The sequence below is a fragment of the Brienomyrus brachyistius genome, chromosome 7 (genome assembly GCF_023856365.1).
Source record: "Brienomyrus brachyistius isolate T26 chromosome 7, BBRACH_0.4, whole genome shotgun sequence".
Classification (NCBI taxonomy): Eukaryota; Metazoa; Chordata; class Actinopteri; order Osteoglossiformes; family Mormyridae; genus Brienomyrus; species Brienomyrus brachyistius.
The window spans coordinates 11870246-11891527 of record NC_064539.1 but is presented as its reverse complement, the minus strand read 5'-3'; the positions used below and the strand labels follow the sequence as shown (position 1 = coordinate 11891527).

Genomic DNA, 21282 nt, shown 5'->3' with positions numbered 1-21282 from the left:
GGGCAGAGTGTCAGGGCTGACCCCCAGTGATCAAACCCGGCAACAGCAAAATATTTAAGCGAGGTTTGGCTGATAGTTTGGCCACTATAACAAACGCCCCAGAAAGAGGTAGTGCAGGCAGGCGGCTCTGGAATATGCTGGATGCCCCAACTATGCCACTCCGTCTGGGTACCGCTCTGCTTTACTTAGCCAGCACCCCCTCCCCCCCCCCCCCCCACCCCTCCAATGACAGGACCCGAATCAGCTGATCCGAGCCAGTGCCCTCAGGGTCCTGTCCAGCATCCGTGTGCCCATCATCGTGCCGATCATGATGCTGGCGATCAAGGAGGCAGCTGCAGACTTGTCCCCGTACGTCAGGAAGACAGCTGCCCACGCCATCCAGAAGCTGCACAGGTAGCCAAAGCCCGCCACATTCGCTTTGGCCTTGCTTCTCCTTCTGGGCGTCATCTTGATGCATCTGCACTCTTTCTGAGAGGATTATGGCAGCAGTAAATGTACTCCGTCGTCTGAAAGTGTCTTCAGATATGTTCCTCAGGTTTTTTTTTTTTTTTTTATTATTATTTCTAATGTGTTTCTTTTATTTTTAGTCTTGACCCCGAGCAAAAAGACCATCTGATTGAGGTGATTGAAAAATTGTTGAAGGACAAAAGCACAGTAAGTATAGTAGAAGGCTAAACAAACCTTTTTTTGTTTAACAACAAAGCTTCTGAATGCAGGTAGCACTCTTAATCAATCTGTTTTTGATTGTGGTGATGGGATGGTACAATCTTTTTTGTGTTTGCATTTACGTCAGTTGGACACATGGGGGAGCCGTAGTCAAGCTTTTCTTCCCTGTAACATTATTGTTGGCCATTATTTACCTGCTAAACAAAACGTGCATTACTCTCATTAAGTAAAACAAAGGCCCACTTGAAAAACTATTAGCATTAAAAATAAATAGATAAAGCAAATAAATATTTTGTCTGACTAGTTGTTTATGTTTCTGTATGAATATAATATTTCATTACCCTTTGAACTCAAATTGTTAATTGACACCCGTTTACTGCAATGTTTTCTTCCGGAAAAATGAGATTCAGAGGGTCGTGCTTTGTCACTATAATGGACTACATGTAGATATTCTGAATATTGTTTGTCTGAGTGTTCTTGTTTTTCCTCTGGTTTTCTTGGACATTCAGCCCCCTCCATTCTGAATTTCATGTTTTGATTTCACAATGTGCAGTTTAGTCTATAACCTGGTTAAGGTTTGCAGAGCTCATCGCCCCACCAGCCTGCACACTGAATCTGCCCAGTCTCATTCAGTGCTAAAACCTACAGCGTGTGGACAAATCTCACGGTTCAGAAGCACTATGTTGGTTTGGTGATGCTGGGGAATCTCTCACCCATCCAGGTATCACCTTGTGGCCGACATTCATACCTGTTTCTACACTCAGCCAATTTTTTTCATGGCGCCCCTCCATCCCTCCAATCAGCGAATTTTACCATAGCATATATGCCATATGCTGCTGTATAATGTCTGGACAGTATGAAAAATTCAATACTGCCCAAGCGTACCTGTTACATATACCAGACTTCCTTCATCTTAATGTTTTAAGGTCTTAGTGTTGTGTACATAGTGCAATGGAGTCCTTGCATGTGACCTTCTTGCAGACCACAGTGCTACAAAAATACAAGAAAATAAATAGGTGATGAAAATAACAATGCAGCAAGCCAACACTTAGCATTAGCATGAGATCTGTTGTGATAGAACCTGTGAAATAAAGTATCAGAGTGTTCCTTGTAGTAGCATTTGCCAGGCAATTAGCTTTTGTGCTGGATAAACAGCTTAATTGCCTACAGATTAAAAAAAAAAAAACAATTATGCCTGAATTTTTAGTTTGTGGACTTTTTGAAGTCCACATGCTATATATTGCCTCAAAGATTGTTCAGCACTAGAGGTGAGTTATAATTTTTGTACCTTATACCAGTACTCCTATAGCATGCTTCCGCCAGGGATGAATAAAGTGTGTTCTGCATGTATATCCATTATCATGCAATCATAGCATATGTGATAGTAATGATGTGTATCCTGCTGCCTTCAGTGTGATTTGGCTGGCATTGCTGTCATTTACATTCCTGTCAACGTTTGACTATTCCTATTGACTGATTTGCCTAATCCAATGGCACAGGAGTTCAGCTGTATCAACATATACTAGAATTTTGGTGGCTCAAAACTGAGTTCACGTATAATTGTGGTGCTCGACTATAGTCGAGGATATTGTATTGATTAATTTATTCGTAAATCAACATGCTAAAGTATCTCTTTTACTAACGTCTTTCAGCATTTATGACCATAGGCTCATGCCATTTATATATGTAGAGCATACAGAATTCTCTTGAGTCACTAGCAGTGTCATCTTGTGTAGCACTGGAGCTTTTAGCCACCCTGTCCTTAACTGCAGTGGTACAGTGATGGTTGGCAGCAATGCTCGCGTTACTTTGGACAAACTGGATTGCCAGCATCCTATTAGCATGTTGTGTAGAAATATTAGCTTCTTGTGGTAGGTAGCCGCTCATCTAAATGTTAACAGCAGGTCCTTCTGAAAAGGCTGAGCAGGAAACAGGCTAATGGGGTTTGCGTCTGCACTCCGCAGTTAAGATGATGCACTCTTTGCAGGTTTGGGTTGCTGTGAAACACTGACATAAATAGGAGGGACGGAAAGTGATGGTTTTTTCTTGTCTGGGTCATGGGGAGGCCGTGGGCCTTATCCCAGAGAGTGTGGGGCAAAGGCGAAGGATGCACCCTGGACAGGAGACCCACCGAGAAATTTAACTAATTTAGAGATGCAAATGTAACTAATTGCGTGTCTTTGGACATTAGAAACCTACACAAGTGTGGGTGACATGCACACGGAGAGGGGAGGCAGGATTCAAGTTCAGGTTTCCAGTTTGCCTTTCAAGTGGAAGACAAACCCCCAGTTCCCACCATACGAAGCACAATGCTACTCACTGGGCCACCATACCATCCACATGATAGATTCATTTGCTTGATTAAGGTAGTGGCTCCATTACAGTGGTAAACTCTAATATTTCACAGTTATTTATTTGAGATATTTCTTAAGCACAACATAGAGACCATTTGCTTTTTGTAAAGCAATGATGTTCAGTCTTTGGGTCTTTAACATTCTACCCTAAATGCAAACTAGCTGTTCATTCGCATTGATTATGTTCCATGAATATAGGTTTGGTGCCTATTATATAATTTGCACAATATCAAATGAGTGAATTTCAAAGGAATTTCACAAGGGCATGAAACACATTTGCCCCCCCCCCCCCCCCCCCCCGCAGAGCACATTTCACAATCAATTCCACAGAAATCAATGTCCTCTCTGAACGCCCTTCCACTTTGCAAAGAGTCGCCGAACAGGGGCAGGCCGAGCTTAGGGGCCTGAGGCACAGCGGGGGATGGGATGGCTCTAACCTCCACTGTAGTTCCCTTTTACATCTGTCAGGCCACAGAGAGGGACTAGCTTTTGTTTCTTTTTTTTTGCTCCACCTTTTTCGTTCGATTAACGAGAGCTGACAGAGCAAAGCCAGGTTGGGCTGACAGCTTGCAGCTCGTGTAATGCATCCCTTCCCTGTGTTAATTTCATCCCGGTGACAGTCATTTTCAAGATGGATGCCGGGCCCCTAACACCCCCCCCCCAAAAAAAAAAGAAACATTCTTCTTAGCTGATGTAATAGATATGGAATCTGCATTTTCTTCACGTCCCGATTTTATTTATTCCTTTTGTGCCAATTGGTTAGTAATTCCTGTATAAACAAACAAAAAAAAGAGCATGCTGATTTGTGTGTGTTCTTTGAACTGTGAAGTAGCTGAATAGGATGCCATGTTTTCTCCAGAATCCGTCTGTTTGGGTGCCTCCATGCCAGCATGCAGATACTGTAAATTGGCTTCACGGCAGCTTGTCTGCGAGCAGGGTGGTGGATTTCACAGCCACGTCATGAAGGGATATCGAAATTAACGTATGAAAAATGGTCCTCATACCAGATGCATGATATGTTTAGTTAAGGCTTTAACTAAGAGTGATCACCTCTTCATATAAAGACGCCCTTTCTGTTGGTGGGGGGGGGGGGGGGGGGGGGGCAGTAATGACTCAGAAGGTGTCACCCGGGGTCGTCGTTTGGCGCCTATTAGGAGGTGCTGTTGTGTGTCGCCTTTTGTTTGTGCATGTATTCTCATATCAGAGAATTTTTTCTTTCTCAAACAATACTTTTTATTCTTCGATTTGTCTCCGGTTTGTGGTTTTTTTTTTCCCAGTCCTCCGTGTGCATTTTTTTTGCATGGTCAGCGATAGTGATTTAATTGAAGGTAAAGTAAATGCAATTTGTTGTAATACAGTCGTAATACATTAACTTTGATGTACCTTTTTTTTTTTTGTTTTGTCTTTCTCAGCAATATATCCGTGCAGCGGATATGCAGGCGTCAGTATTTATTTACATGCATATATAACGCACAAGTTTTACTCCAGTCTGTTGTGAATGTGATCGAGGAGTTTAAGGTAATTAGTAGCACGTCTAGTCCATCTCGTGAGTTTTTGAATGAAAAGTTTGGGTGGGTTCCTGCCAGAGTATTGATTTCAGAGGTCACTCTGGGGTGGTGGGTGGCCAGATTTGGGTTGGGAGTGTTTAGTGTCGCCAAGGGAGGAAAACACTGAGTTTGTGCAGATGTTTCATTGTGATGGATCTATTATCCCGCCATTACAAGATAAATGAGCGATCTCTCCTATTTCCCGTGCCTTCTCGAAATTGAAATAAGAAGGGGGGAATATCATTGGGGCCGTATGATTAGGGTAGGTGGGACGGCCATTAATTCCGAAGCGAGCGGCATCGCTGGCAGCCTGGGCCAACCCGGCGACGCATTATCAATCAAACCTCAGCAGTCCTCCAGTGATGACCCAGCACTCTCAGGTTTCCGCCACCTTAATTAGAATTCATGGCAAAATAGATGCGAGGAAGCATTTTGTACCCCTCGTAATTTTATAGGAAATTTATTGTTATTAGAGGAGCCATTTGCTTAGTGTGATTTTTTCCATTACCGGCTTGTCAACTAGCATAGATAATCTCGAGAAAATATGAACTCCATAGATAGCGTGTCAGGTTTGTAGATGGCACATGTAGTTTACCTTGGAACAGCGCTAATGGGCGAAGTCCGCACCAGGGAGACACGGGCAGAGACGGATGGGTCTTGCCCATTACCCAGGCATCACAAAGGAGGAGGAAGGTGAGTTGGGGGTGCTGGCTCGCACGCTGACGCGGTGCGGGCTCGCGGTAAACGTTGGACTTCAACCGTTTGTGTTTGCGTTAAGCCTGAATTGCGACCAATTTGGCAAAGGTTGGTTCATGATTTAAGCTGTTTTGTTCATGAGATCGTTCAATAAAAATCCATAAACGGTCAAATTAACCTGAAACACAAGTTGATAAACTATTTGCTGAGGAGCATCTGCACAAATATGACCATTTATCTTTGAACGGTGATTTGCCTGATAAACTAACTAGATTTGTGTTTCTGCATTTGCATAATAAATGTAATGCCACTAATATAATAATAATCAATATAACATTTAACCTAGTTTTCTAGGTTAAAGAAAACAACACGGTGAGTGGAAAAAGTATCGCAGTTGTGTTTACCTTGAAGCTACTTGCTTCACCAACATGGCCGACCTATTAGTTATTCAAACGGCATCTGTTTACTCACAATGCTGGCGTGTGCACGGCTGCTCGTTACCGGAGCCCATAAATGCGGGGCCACGTTCGCACCTGATGGGAAAGCATGTTAGATCTCTGGGGGGGGGGGGAGATGGGGAGGGATGGGGGGGTCGGTAATGGGGAGACAGCATTCCGAGCTTCTTCCCCCCTCACCGTTTAATTCCGTTTGCATATTAATAAGCTTGTATCCGTCAGCTGCCAGGAAAATAGCGGAATCACAGACTTCTTGAAATCTTCGACAGAATGCGGCAGCTTCGTAATATATAGCTTAACTAGATCACCCCCCCACCCCACCCCCTTTTGTTGTCTGTATGAATGTACCATTAAATCGGACACGGACTGGGGTGACACGTCACCTGGGGCGAGACGCCGTCTGAACGATGCTCTTTGTTTTTTGCCTCAGTGGGGGAGCTAAGTGACAGGTTTGTAGACGTTCAAATCATTAGGGCGACGCTCTACTGGCGGCTGAATGTAATTACATTTGTTAGGATGCAAAATGCTTTAATTAACTTACCTAATTAAAGTGTCCTTTTTTTGTTTGGGATCTAATAATTGTTTTGTTTTTACTCCACTGCCTAAATTGACACTGGGGCTGTTTTGTATGTGGTTTTATAGTCTGTACTCATCACTGGTGATGCCCTGGGTTCATGCTGCCTGCCTTATGGTCAAGATAGGCAAGGTGTTCCAGATTGTGTCTTCAAATAACAGCTGTATTCCTGGCGAGGACCACAACATGTTTGTTTGTTTTGTTTGTCTGTTTGTCTGTTTTTTTTTGTTTTGTGTGTGTGTGTGTTTATAATGATATATACTTTGTACATGTGGTGTGTTTTATGTATATTCTTATGCATGTATAATGATTCCTGTCTCCATCATGTTCATCTGTTTCAGGAGACCTTGTCCTTAGTAGGCACACACAATCTGTCACCTAAACTGCTGTATTCCCTTTAAGCCAATAGACCGAGCATTCACCCTGCAACCCCTCCCCCCCCAGCTTGTGGCAGGCAGCGTGGTGATGGCCTTTGAGGAGGTATGCCCGGACCGCATCGATCTGATCCACAAGAACTACCGCAAGCTCTGCCACCTGCTGGTGGATGTGGAGGAGTGGGGCCAGGTGGTCATCATAAACATGCTGACACGCTACGCCCGTACGCAGTTCCTCAGCCCATGGAGGGAGGTGGGTCCCCCGGCGGGGGGTGGGAGATCCGGCTTTTCGATACCTGGGGGGGTTTGGTCCTTTACTACTCAGCATTAACGAAAATCTGCCTGTCCTACAGTCCGTAATGAAATGTTTTTGAAGGTGCACAATAATCCTTCATTCTGCTTCTCTGTTTCTGTTGGTACACCAGTCTCTGTTCAGTTATTTAAGTGCTTGAAAGGCGTAATATTCAGATTTAAACCGTTCCTGTCTCTTTTGATAATGCCTCATTTGTGTCTGTCTCTATAAAGCCAACCCGGAAGTGTCTCAGGTAAGGATGCAGAAATGGAACAGTCAGTCATTCGAGTGAGCTTTGCCTGGAATGTGTCTAATAACATGCAGCCAATGCTGCCACATACTGTGCATTCTTATACCTGGGAGGTATAACTGTATTCCTTTTTAAACCCCCCCCCATTTCTGTAGCCTTGGCTGTCCACATTGTACACCCCACCCCCATCACATGGGTGCTGTCCAAGTGTGCACTTCCTCCTCTCTCGCTATCTCTACACACCAAGTGCCACTTGGTGTCTGTCGTTCCCCATCAGTCTAGTGCCCTTATGCGAATCGGTCCCGCCAGCAGCATCTTCCATACAAATAGTTCTCTTCTGGTTCCTCTATAGGTTCTTAAGTTTTTTTTTTTTTTTTTTTTGCAGATATTGTAGATGCAACGTTTTGCTTGACTTTCTAGTGGCTGGGGCTTGTCTCGGCTCCTGTAGGATCTGCTGAGACCTGAATGAGGAGCCGTGATACTGTCAGTGAAAATAATTTACGAGGCTTAACAGCTCCCCCTAATGGAGATGGTAGCTGCTGCACCTTTAACTGTGATTAATTGGGTTAAACGTCCTGCTGCATCGCAGAAAATGGGATCTTCCAGACCTTTTTTCCCCAAACTAGTCTTAGTAGTCCAAACTTTAGACTCCATGCAATTTGGCTTGTCCTTGAGGTGCCCTACCCCCCCCCCCCCCCCAGTATGTAGCATTTGAGGCCTATGGAGTCTCCAGACCTTCCAAGAATATACTGGTTGAGGGGGAGGGTCCCACATACCGTTGCTCTCGTAAAGTGACATTTTATGATAAATAGCGGATGCCGAGTGAAAGCTGATTACACAGTGTACTCGAAGATTTGGCGCGCCATCGGAGAGAAGACCGATTGACTTCGAATTTACATATTAATGAGAAGATTTGTTAAGAGGCTGCTTGAGTATAAGGAAATAAAAGGATATTCATAGGCCGCGACATTTATAAATAAAGCTGATGCAGGAAAAATGGAAATTAAACCTTTTCAGCTTAGCACCAACTCTCAGCGCAGCGCGGCATTTGCAATTTAGTCTTCTGAAATTACTCGACTCTGGGGCAATGATGAGCTAGTTACGTTTTGCATATCTCCAACTCGCTTTCTTTTGTTTTCCTGTTCATACAATCAGCAAAACAAATGACCTTTTTCCTCTGCTACTTCCATTTCTGCCCGGAGGGTAATATGCAGTTGAGGGAACAGGTTGAAAGTTTTTACTTCATAAATACTCTCTTAATTTACTAGAAGACCTTCTCATTTTATTTTTGTGAAGATCAACGCTCTCCGAGGATGACTTATGTAAATGCACGCAAGCTATAGTGTGGTGTCTGTTATGTGTCTACAGACTGATTCCCCTCCCCAACCTTATCATGCCTTGTGGTCCTGCGCTGTGTTATGGGGGATTGGTGGGCAATTTGCAGAATGAGCTGTGCAATCTGAAGGTCGCTGCTTTTCACCGAGCCGTCAGTTTTAACTCGGGAAATTAGTGCGAGCGGCCGCACCTTCATGGACCTCGCAAGCAGAGAGGAGAGAGGTCACATGTAAAATAAAGCCAGAGGTGCCCGTGGTCTGACAGGCCCGCATTCGCTACATTGTCCTAAGCTTGTTTCAGACAGTGGATAGATTGGGTCAGCCCAGATCTACAGTCATAATCTGTGTCAGAGAGGGAGCTCGACGCTTTGGCGACATGAAAGGTGAGAGTGCAATGGAGAGTGTAACCAGATTGATCTGGTCACAGTCTGTCTCAAAGCAAAGATATACCTCTTAATGAAGTGTCAGGAATCTAGCAGCAGACCTATGAAAGCAGTCTTAGCTCAGTGCCCAGGGATCTAGTACTAGGCCTCTGAAAACAGATTTAGGACATTGTGCTGTGGTTCTACAACTGCTGGTGGTAGAACCTTAATGCAGCTTCCAGATATCTGGTATTAGAACTCCTGGGGTCATGGCCTAGTACCAGATCTCCTTGGGGGCCATTTTTAGTTCAGTGTTCTGCAGTTTGGTCAAGCTTAAAACATAGAGTATGGATCATGTTTTGGCAAGTAATTGAATTTACCAGTTAGCCCCCTTAATGAGGCAGTAACACGCCTCATCTCGCATTTCTGCTGTTGATAAGACACTAATTTAAGTAATTCGGTGCTGTGAGCTGTTAAACACATGAAAAATAATTTTGGAGGGTTTCCACAAAACCTTCTTGATCATCCCCGGTATTTTTTGGGTGACTGATGCTGTATGAACAACAGGTGTCACTGAGTGCTACTTCTTCCCAAACGTTCCCTCTTCCCCAGTAAACTTCTTTCTAAATGATTCCTATAATGTGCAGATTCATTGAAAAAACGCAATTCGGCGTAAAATAAACCTACATTTGTCGGCCTATACGTCTCATTTTATGTGTAATTTTTCACTACTTAATGGTTCATTATCTAGTTACAGTACAGTCTGTCTGTAGGAAGGAATTATTGAATTGCTATGCAGTATAACTGTGGAGGGTTAGACTGAGAGAAAAGAGCCAGTGATGGTAATATTGAACAAAGGGCTGTAACGGGTGCTGAGATCGGAGTGTGTTGAAGAGTTTGGTGGTATGAGGAGAGAAGCTGGCCACTGATGGCATGCATGGACTGCAGGAAGCTCCATGCTTCTGAGCTCTCCTGACCACTTCGACATCTGTGTTAATGGACCTCGTATGGCTAAAACGGAGACCTATGGAGGAAATGCATTGTTTAACTAGATACTTTAGCGACTACCCCTGCGTGTCCCCCGCTCTGCAAAGCAAACATGAAACTAAGTCAGCCAGTCTAATAGTTACTTGATCAGCTACCTCTAAACTGGCATTGGCCCAGCCTGACTGGGAATAAAGGTGAGGAAGTCACCCACCAGAAATGTGACTGGTGACTGACAGACACGCACCAGCGCTGAGGGGTCGTTCCCGTTCTTCCTTTTCTCTACTCGGGGGGGGGCGACCCTTCTGCGTGCTGATGGCGTGCTGTCATTTCCACGGCTGGCTAATGCACTTTGAGGGGCCAGCATCTGTACGCCGGTAATTACAAATGCATTCAGAGCAGCATCATTAAAGCTGTCTGTAAACAGAAGAATAGAAATGAAACAAGGGGGGAACATGACTGTCAAGGGTGAGCAAAAAGCTTTCTAATGCCAACTTTCAATAGCAGAAGCAGTGTTGTGTGTTTTAATGTCTGCCCCAGCTTATTTATTTTGATTTTGTTTTTGCATTTTAAGCATAATAAGTTCTTTATTTCATTTGTTAATTTAGTGCGGTGGCTGCGGGTAGCGCACTCTGCCACACTCAGTACTGTGGTTTTCAGCCTCAGTCCAAGGATGTGCAGTTAGGTGAGCTGGTGTTTGTAAATTGCCCATGATTCTCTGTGGGTGTGTGTGTGTGTGTGTGTGTGTGTGTGTGCCCCCCAACTTCCAGGGTGTTGCCCACCCCTTCTGCCTTACGCTCCTGGTTCACCCCTGACCCTGTCCACTTGGATGATGGCTATTGGTTGATCAGAAATTCCGAATGATATGCTTGGTGCGTTTAGTAAGGTATAATAAGCAATGGACTCAATTATTTTCCCCTGACATTCAAATTCCATCAGCGACACAAAGACAAGGTCCGCTGCCCACGGGGGGGGGGGGGGGGGGGCGAGGTGCGTCTGGGAGATTTCACCGAAATGGGGGTGGTTACTCGATCGATGACTCGAATCGTGCGGTCCGCCGATTGAGTACCCCCCTCTAATACATCATAGACAAAGCTTTTCACCGGATTTTACGCACAAAGAACAAGTGCATTTGTGCATTTTCCAGGACGCCCAGTTCGATGAGAACAGCGAGAAGACCTTCTACGACTCTGATGAGGAGAAAGACAAGGCCGACAGCAGGCCCTATGTGATGGATCCAGACCATCGGCTGCTGCTGAGGAGCACCAAGCCCCTGCTGCAGAGCCGAAACACGGCGGTGAGCCGCGAGATGCTGAGGCTGCCCTTCGCCGTGTTTATTATGGCGCTGTAGCCTGCTGTTAAAACTCTAATGGCTTATTAAATTAACAGTAATGCTGCTCTCAAGACTTTGCTCTTCTGGCCATTGTGTATTTTTAGTACACAATGATAATGCATGTCTGTAAGTTAATGACATTTTAAAATGATGGTTCTCATAAATTTTGTCATTCATACCAATATCATACCATTTTAGAAACAGCGCCCCTAGCGGAGACTTTTGTTACTACAAATAGTCTCCATTGCAGTGATGACACAATGTGTGGCTCCTCTTTCCATCCTGCATGGTCCAGATTTAATATGGGGAATTAGAAATCCGTTCAGTCTGTTCTGTGCTTAGTTATAGAAGGAATGTGACCCCCCCCCCCCCCCATGAATAGTTCTGGCAGAAAGAGTAATGTACTTAATGTATTACTGTGCACACAGCACAACCTTACATTTCCATATCTTGGGACGAGGGCAGGGCAAAGAGGTTTCATTCCCTTTTATTTAGATGTATTTTTTGACATGGTCACTTTAAAAACAAAAAAACAGGCGCAGCATATTTGAAAACTTTCCCCGGAATATACCACATGAACATGTTTGATATAAATGAAAAGGAATATGCAGCCCTGATTTTATTTGATAATCATATCTTTCTCTCGACATTACAGATTAACTAAGCAGTTCTTTTGAGGGGTAGACAGCCGCTGCCTTTGTCTTGATGAGTAGCGAATCCGTTGTGCCTGTGTAGTGTGTGGGCTGCTTAGAAATGTCTTAAGTTTGGATGTTGGTAAGCGAAGGTCACCTTCCCCTTCTAAAGTGCCGTCATGCTGTGTGGCAGAGGTCCATGTAGAAGGTGCAGTAGGCCACTGTGACAGGAATGTCAGTCACTTTTGCCTTTGTAACGCCCCCCCCGGACTGACTGAAGCCTTTCCGGCCTGCGCTCAGGTGGTGATGGCGGTGTCCCAGCTGTACTGGCACCTGGCCCCGAAGCACGAGGTGAACGTCGTCACCAAGTCGCTGGTCCGGCTCCTACGCAGCCACAGGTGATGCCTTTCGTCGGCCGGCACTGCGGCACTGGGGCTAACACAGTTACCGAGGGGGCAGGTTTCCATCACACCCAGTGGTGAATCTTGCACAGTGCCTTGTATTGCAGTGTGCTACATTTAGTGCTATCAGATTAGATTACCTTTCATTCCACATTTCCCCCAATTTTAATATTTTTCAGCTAATTGTGGTTACTGCTTCGCTTAATAAAATGACTGTGCCTATATGCCACTTCGGTCACACGGTTCTGCAAGTGTATTTGAGGTAAATATGGTCTGTGGAGCTTAGTTTTGCTAATTGCAAGGGCTATGGGTAGTCAGTATGCTCCTGAAAGTGAAAGTCTTAGGCTATTCCATCCTTTGAGGCTAGGATTACAGTAGCTGACTGACTTGGGTGAGAATCACCTTTGGAGCCCTGATTGGGGTTTATTGAGGGGATTGACACTGTAACAGGTGAAGCTGGTAACAGCCAGTGTGCGCTCGTTAGAAGCCACTTCAAACCCACACGCTGCCTCCACAACGAGAAATTTGGCCAAATGTGGGATTTTAATTCTAAACCTGATTTATTATGGCTGTTCTTGATATTTTTTTTAATGATTTTTTAGATCTAGTTCCAGCAATTGATTGTTTTAGCTTTTATTTGGGAGAACGTCTTGACAGCACAGTTAAAAAGACATCAGTGTTGTGTTCTGTATATCTTAAGGGTCTTCCAACTGCTTACCACTAATACTTTTTCTTGTGTCCTACAGAGAAGTTCAGTATATTGTTTTACAGAACATTGCCACCATGTCAATTCAGAGAAAGGTAAGGCCCATTTTTTTTTTAAAGATAATTCCTCTAAAAATGACATTTTTCTGTTAATTCCTGTGTGTCATGGTAGGCATCTGCACCAGGGAATATGCTAATTTTGCTATGATGAAAAATGACAATTCAGGTCTTCCACTTCCTGGTTTGTGAATTGCAACTGGTCATTGCCCGTGTTTTCACAATATGCTTAGCTTTCTGTTTTATGATCTACCTCTTGTATGCTACTACTCTGCTGTCAAGTTAGCAAGACCAAAGCCAAACAAGGGTGAAACACATTGAATTTGTTTTTCTGTTGTAACTAAGAACCTAGACTAGAGCATTGACTTAAGGTGACTTCTGCAGAAAATAGTGATGCTTAGAGGTGTGCTCCAACCCTTGTGATAGATGTAGTAGTACTTATACTGTACCACACCAACTATTATTAGATTAAAATGTCAACACAAGTTATTGCACAAATGCCAGCTATAGATATCAGAATAAAAGTTAGCCGACGTGTTTCCTGGCCTTACATCAAGGAAGAACCTGTGCTATGGAGCAAACACTCGTGTCCCACAGGAGACATTTCTGCTGAGCCAAATGATGAGATTTGTGCACTTGGCTCTGTTTTGCTTTCACGATATTACGGCTCCGAAGGGGGAATTTTATGAACAGCGTTTGACAGATTGTGATGTCAAAGTAACTTGGTTGAAACCTTTGGATTTGTCACGTTTTGTCATACTTAAGATGTCGATGGAAACGCAAACATGGCTTTGTGTGGCTCCACAAAGCAAAGCCAATGTTGAATGCAGAACTGGAAGCTTCAAAGAGCTTGACGAACCTAGTTTTTTTATGTAAATACCACAGCATCACAGTTTTGTTTTCACTAGTTAAATATATTATGAGGAAAATACCAAGAATACCAAGTGGCAAGTGTGGATATTGAGATGAATGAAACGCTGCTGATTGTGCAAAATACATAAATTTTACTCTTCATAGACTGCTAAATGGAACTACAAATGCTGTTGAAATAAGCAATTTTTCTGAGTAGAAAATGCCTGTTCTCTGTTAAGATGCCGGCAGTAATTTCCTTTGAATGTGTGTGAAATTGTCTTATGAGTAGCACAAGGAAGTTAATGTCATTTTTGGATGGAATCCCCCTTTAATGTAACTAAGTGAGCGTTCAGACAGTGTTGTGTTGAATCTATCCCTTCAATGAATCCTTAATGCATTCACTTTCTGATAGAATATTTTAAGCCATGATGAATCACTGTGAATTATCATTGTTAACCAGTTCCTTTAGGCTGTTTTCTGAATGCACTTTCTCAGGTTCAAAAAAGGTGCCCCGTGTGCATATATATACACGTATGCATTCACTCAAAATGCAGTGCCTACCTGGGAATTTTTACACATTTAAAAATGTAAAATGTATTCAGTTCAGCATGTTTCGCTTTAATTATTCCCATCAGGGCATGTTTGAACCTTTCCTGAAGAGCTTCTTTGTGAGATCTACAGATGCTACCCACATCAAAACCCTGAAGGTAATTGCACTGCGCTCTCCCTGCACTAATCTAACTTTTTAATTAATGCAAATTAAGAAGTTTAAATGAACTTCTGCAAAGCTTTGTGCAGTGTTTGAACTGGAGGTAATCTGTGTAGTCGGCTATGACAAACCCCCACAGTGCCCCGACACAGGCCATGGCATTACACATATGAAGCTATTTTGGGGTAAGGAAAGTACATTTTGACTGCAAAGGCAGGTAAAATGCCTTTATATCCATATGCACAATATGACATGCAGCCACTGAGATTCTTATGGTGCTGGCGTGTGATTTAGAGCTATGGAACATTCCATCTCTGCAGACTCTGATACTGTAAGTTCACTCAAAGTGAAATCTCTGATTCAAGATCTGAATATTTTGGTGTGAACCAATACATGAAGCATCTTGTGCACTTTGGGATCAGAAACCAGTAAGTCTGTGTTGGGGGAGGGGGGACGATTTATTTCCCTTATGTCCTCACATCTGTTTTCTTAGCTGGAGATCCTAACAAACCTGGCCAATGAGGCAAACATCTCCACCATCCTGCGGGAGTTCCAGGTAGGCACTTTTCCATAGTCTCTCTCTCTTTCCCTCCCTCGGCTGAAGGCTGCCCGCCTCTCTCCTCTCTTTGAGTTCGCCTCACGTCTGTCCGCCAACACTTTATCATTATTGCAGTTCATTCTCGTTGGAATTGATATCAGTCCTTTCTGAGTTGCACTACATGGTACAAAAATATTGATTTATTCCCCCCCGGCTGCCCGTTCACTTATTTTCCCCTTTCCAGACATATGTGAAAAGCCAGGACAAGGCCTTCGCCGCCGCGACCATCCAGGCGATCGGCCGCTGCGCGACAAACATCGCCGAGGTTACCGACACGTGCCTCAACGGCCTGGTCCTGCTGTTGTCCAACCGAGACGGTGAGGACGGGCTTCTTTGGTGATGCTGGTGCAGGCCGAGACCCGGGAAAACTCTTCTTAGTCTTACTCCACCTTCATTATGCTCATAGCTATAGCATAACCTGTTAGCTGTCCGTCAGCTTAAAATGCGATCATGCTGTTCGCAAGTTTGCAGGTCTGGTCGCCAGTGGAAGCTGGCAGCTTCAGTGATGCTTGACACAAGAATAAAACTGGGTTTTTATGCAATAAAATGCCTGGTTTCATAGTCAAATAGTCAAAACAAACTCAGCAGGCTACACCGTATGTAAATCAGCAGCTGGTGCAATGGGCAGATCTGCTTCTATGGCCCACAAAAGTGGACTTGTACATTGCTATGTTGTGTTTTTTTTTTTTTTTTTTTTTTTATACATGTCCCAGATTTTGGGTGTCAGTGTTCCTTTTAAATTTTTTCAGCTAGCATTGGCTGGAACAGACATTTTACTTTTTTCAAAGCAGCCTGCAGAGGGCACCCTTAGCAGATTCATCTTCATATCTCTCATCCTTAGTTCAGTTCATTTTGGTTTTATATAGCCCCTTTCACAACAGTGTCACCCCAAGCCGCTTTACATGTGGTAATTACTAAATCATTTGTACCGGATGATACAAAAACAGTGAAAAGGGAAGCCAAAGAAGGATGGAATGTCAGACGACTGCAGAGAGGAACCAAAAACTTCCTAGTAGGGATAAAAAACATGGGGATCCCCCCTCGCATGAATCTGCATAAATTCAACGTATCCTTATGTTTATTAAATTCAGTTAGCGGAGCACGCCACATGCTACTGTTTTTGGTATATCGTGGGAAGCGATGAGCACTGAAGTAGCGGTGAAGAAAGGGACAGCTGAACAGATGCCAGATCTTTTAAAAGAGGAGATACTGTGGATAAAAAAGGTAAAAAGACATTGGTGTTGTGGCGATGCTTGTTGCAGTTTAATATCTGATACATTTATTAAACATAAGGATACGCCAAATTTATACAGATTACTAACTTTTTAGCGTCACAATACACCTGTCATAAATATCTTAGGCATACTACTGATCTGCTTACCTAATTGTGGGTGTAAATGCTTGTATAGTACTGAAAAACTGGCATCCGGACAAATATTTGCACACATTAAGTGCAAATATTTCAAATAATCTCATTGTGATATTGTGCGGCCCTAATTTTTATCCATAATATTTCAGAATTAGAAATGGAAATATTTTGTTCTGCTGTGCTGAGAGTGATGGTGATGGTGCTTTGATATGCTCCTCAGAGACGGTAGTGGCGGAGAGTGTGGTGGTCATCAAGAAGCTACTGCAGACACAGCCGTCCCAGCACAGCGAGATCATCAAGCACATGGCCAAGCTGCTGGACAGCATCACGGTGAGGCCGGCCGCAGTGCTGACGTCTGTGCGGCTCCCAACGCAGGCGCCTCATTTGCATTTTAATCAGCAGGAGCAAGGCCTGAATGCTACCCATTTACAGATCGTTTTAAACACTGTAGAGGCACTGCAATAGTACTGCACTTTACACTGGTTTATTAGTATCTGTGTAGTATCTCTATTTACTTTAACATTGTATATATTTACTTATATTAATTTATCTAGTAATGCACATTTGTTGATAATGAGAGTTAAAAGAGTATGTTAAGCAGAGTATGTTAAAAGAAAGCATTTCATATTAGTTTTTACCATATATGCATTTTGTAGCATTATTTACTACATTTTGATATTATTGTGTATACTATATAGACAGAAGTATTGGAACACACCACTTAATCATTGAATTCAGGTGTTTCATTCTTACCCATTGCCACAGGTGTATTAAATTAAGCACCTGGCCATGCAGTCAGGTTTACAAACATCCATCCATCCATCCATTTTCCAAACCGCTTGTCCTACTGGGTCGCAGGGGGTCCGGAGCCTATCCCGGAAACAATGGGCACGAGGCAGGGAACAACCCAGGATGGGGGGCCAGCCCATCGCAGGGCGCACGCATGCACACACACACACGCACACACACACACGCACACACACTCGCACACACCATTCACTCACACATACACACCTACGGGAAATTTGGCAACTCCAGTTAGCCTCGGCATGTTTTTGGACTCTGGGGGAAACCGGAGTACCGGTCGTTCTGAAGAGCTCAATGAATTCAAATGTGGTACAGTCATAGGATGCCACCTTCAAAATAAGTCAGTGCGGGAAATTTCTTCCCTGCTAGATATTTCTTGGTGAGCTGTAAGTGATAGTATTACAAAGTGGAAGCATTTAAGAACAACAGAAGCTTAGCCACAAAGTAGCAGACCACGTATACTAACAGAACGGGGTCGTCAAGTGCGGAGGTGCATGGTGTGTAAAAGTTGCCAACACTTTCTTGTCTCAGTAACTTCAGAGTTTCAAACTTCCTCTGGCATAAACCCCAACGCAAAAATTGTGTACCAAGAGTTGGATGGAGTGGTGTGAAGCACGGCGCCACTGGACTCTGACGCAGTAGAAACGCGTTCTGTGGAGTGATGAATCACGCTTCTCTGACTGGCAGTCTGGACGAGTCTGGGTTTGGCGGATGTCCGGAGAACATTACCTGCCTGACTGCATTGTGCTAACTGCAGAGTTTGGTGGAGGGGGATAATGGTATGGGGTTGTTTTTCAGGGGCTGGGCTAGACCCCTTAGTTCCAGTGGAGGGAACTCTTAATACTTCAGCATGCTAAGATATTTCAGACAATTATAGGTTTCCAGCTTTGTGGGAACAGTTTGGGGAAGACCCTTTTCTGTTTCAGCATGGCGGTGCCCCAGTGCACAAAGCAAGGTCCATAAAGACATGGTTGGGGAAGTTTGATATGGAAGAACTTCACTGGTTTTCACAGAGCCCATGACCTCAGTCTCATCAAACACCTTTGGAATAAACTGGAATGGAGATTGTGAGCCAGGTCTTCACACTCAGCATCAGTTCTTGACCTCGAAAGTAGGCAAAAATTCCCAGCGACACACTCCAAAATTTTGTGCAAAGCCGTCCCTGAAGAGTGGCAGCTGTTATAGCTACAAAGGGGGGTTCAACTCCACATTGATGCCTATGGATTTAGAATGGGGTATCATGAAAGTTTGTGTAGGTGTAATGACCAGTGTCCCAATACTTTTCTTTGTAAAGTGTGCATATGTGTTCTTTATGGACAAACCAGTTCAATTATGCAATCGTCTGTCAGGTGGCCATGGCCAGAGCCAGCATCCTCTGGCTCATCGGCGAGTACTGCGAGCGGGTCCCCAAGATTGCACCCGATGTGCTGAGGAAGATGGCCAAGACCTTCACAGCCGAGGAGGACATCGTCAAGCTGCAGATCCTCAACCTGGCTGCTAAGCTGTACCTCACCAACTCCAAGCAGGTAGGAAAATTTCCTAGGATGGCCTGCTACGGTTCCGGTGTGATTTCACTAGACCCCTGCGGGTCACTGCCAAGTAGAGACCTCAGGAAAACAGATATGTGACCTGGAGCCTCTTTGAGCCCCAGAAGGGGAGTAGATTTTTCTGTTACACCTGCTACTTCTGAGCTATGCAATGCTCTCTTGGAGTAGAAACATGATCTGTGGGTGTTGCTTTCTATTAAACTTTCCAATGAACAGCTAAAGGAATGTGCTGTCCACCCACACTCTAAAAACTACGTGTAGACGATTTGCTAACCTTCATCCTACCCTGCATTCTGTTCACTGTTGGATTTCAGCGTTTAAAAGGCAAAGATGATCCTGACATATTAGGCAGGTCAGTGCCTGTTATAGACAGAAGCATTGTCCTGCAAAACTTGCAGCCCCATTAAATTCAGTTTTAATTTTTCGTATCTCATTGGCTGCGGGCCTCGTTTGTGTAAATGGAAACGTAGATCCGGGCTGCTCATTTCTGCTCCTGGAGCTCGGCTTCGGCGTAGCTGGCTGAGATGCCACAGAAAGACCTGATTATCTGTATCAGGTGGGCTTGAATAGGACTAAGCTCTGCCGGCTGGCACATCTCCAGGAAGACTTGGATGCAGCCCCCAGCCCCCTTTGCAAATAAAAGACTGCCGTTACCCTCGGCCGTAAACGCTGAAAAGGGGGCGGCGGTCAGTCAGTACCCGGCCACCGCAAAGGGCAGGAGTGTCTCCGCCCTGTGGGGGTGTCGAGGGGGGGGGCTGGGGATAACGGCTAAATGCACTGCAAATAATTTGCAGTAATACACTTCGGTGATTCATGGGCTGCCTTTAATGGGTCATAATTCAGGGGAGGAAGTGCGACGTGGGGGGAACCAGGGGGGGGATCCACAATGGGAGTAGTACCTCTTCATAAAGGAGCTCCCCTGCAGCCAAGCGCCCCCTTTTGACACCCACCCGTGCTGTGATGTCTTACATATTTCCCTCATTAAGCCTAGGGGTCTGCATTTTTTTTTTCTTCCTTCCTTCCTTTTTTTTTTTTTTTTTTTTTTAAAGCTGTATTTCTATATTCATTATCGTCATGCGGCGACTTTGGCGCCTTTGCCATATATGATTATTTTTTAATGACGCCTTTCTTTCCAGCCCAGCGGTTTAATAATCTCGTGCGTGCCCGGATGGCTGAGCTGGCCACAGAGCTCGCCCACCTTCACCGCCAGGGAGGGAGGACACACTTGTGCCCACCCCCTGCCAAGATCCCGCTGATCCAATTGGCCGGCCCCAAGCCTGTCATGTCCCCTCTGGGACACGTTTGTTTTCCATAACCATTTGTTTTTGTTACCACCTCGAACATGTTTATTCAGAGGTATCGATAATCGTGAATCATTTGCTTTTCTTTCGATCCTCCCCTCCCCCACCACGTACCCTTTTCTCAGACGAAACTGCTCACTCAGTACATTCTAAACCTGGGCAAATACGACCAGAATTACGACATACGGGACCGAACCCGATTTGTCAGGCAACTGATCGTCCCCAACGAGAAGAGCGGCGCTCTCAGCAAGTACGCCAAGAGGATTCTTCTGGCCTCCAAGCCGGCCCCCGTGCTGGAGTCCACGTTCAAAGGTACAAGAGTTCACTTAGGCCGATGAGCTTATAGTGCTTAATAGAGGAGCATCACACTCTCATACAGGCCACTCACCTGCAGTTTCCCTGCAAACTAACCAGTATTATTTGTCTGTCCTCACACTGGGTGATAAATGCAAGCAAATTGACACTGAGGATCATGATGGTTATTTGGTAGCAAATGACTTCTGTCGCTCTGAATTTACTGATCTATACTTTTGTTAAAAATGTGAAAACATTAGCATGAACTTTTTTTTTAATTATCATCATTCATGCTCATATGTTTTGCACTCTCTGCTTTGCTGGTCTGAAATTTGCATCGTGCACAAACCATTTTAGATCCCCATTCATCAAGATTTCCCATTCTGCCCACATTTCTTGATCATGTTTTATTTATGTGCTTTCTTCTCGTCCCGCCGTTGGTGATCACATTCGCTGCCTCTAATTGCGGCGCGGAGTCGAGGCTACCGTTAGATACTGTGTCTCGGTCATTTCTGCTGCCGTCTTTACTATTGCATATTGCAGTGGGCAGACAGGCCACGCGATTTAAAAGTTTGCGCCTGTCACCGTCACGGAAGGAAGGTCAGTGGGTTCTGAGCTCTCGTCGGCTTACTGAAAACGCAGAAACTGTGACATTAATCCCTGCCCATCTCCGATGCTGCTTGGGGCGGGGAGAGGGATTGCCTTGAGTTAAGAGGGATGTCTCCATTCTGGGAAGACGACAGAGGAGAACATTAAAATTCTGAATGTGTGTGTGGCAGGACATGTATG

The 21282-nt window shown here is 44.5% G+C and overlaps 1 protein-coding gene across 1 annotated transcript in view; it reads left to right on the top strand.

Annotated features, from left to right (window-relative positions):
* ap3b1a (adaptor related protein complex 3 subunit beta 1a) overlaps positions 1-21282 on the top strand; it is a 79469-nt gene that overhangs the window by 15786 nt on the left and 42401 nt on the right. The window contains exons 5-16 of the mRNA XM_049018647.1: positions 233-393; positions 588-654; positions 6737-6919; positions 11036-11185; positions 12154-12251; positions 13001-13055; positions 14504-14575; positions 15071-15133; positions 15360-15492; positions 16765-16874; positions 18701-18877; positions 20325-20511. Of these exons, the coding sequence (XP_048874604.1) occupies positions 233-393; positions 588-654; positions 6737-6919; positions 11036-11185; positions 12154-12251; positions 13001-13055; positions 14504-14575; positions 15071-15133; positions 15360-15492; positions 16765-16874; positions 18701-18877; positions 20325-20511 (1456 nt within the window). The remainder of the gene's footprint in view (positions 1-232; positions 394-587; positions 655-6736; positions 6920-11035; positions 11186-12153; positions 12252-13000; positions 13056-14503; positions 14576-15070; positions 15134-15359; positions 15493-16764; positions 16875-18700; positions 18878-20324; positions 20512-21282) is intronic.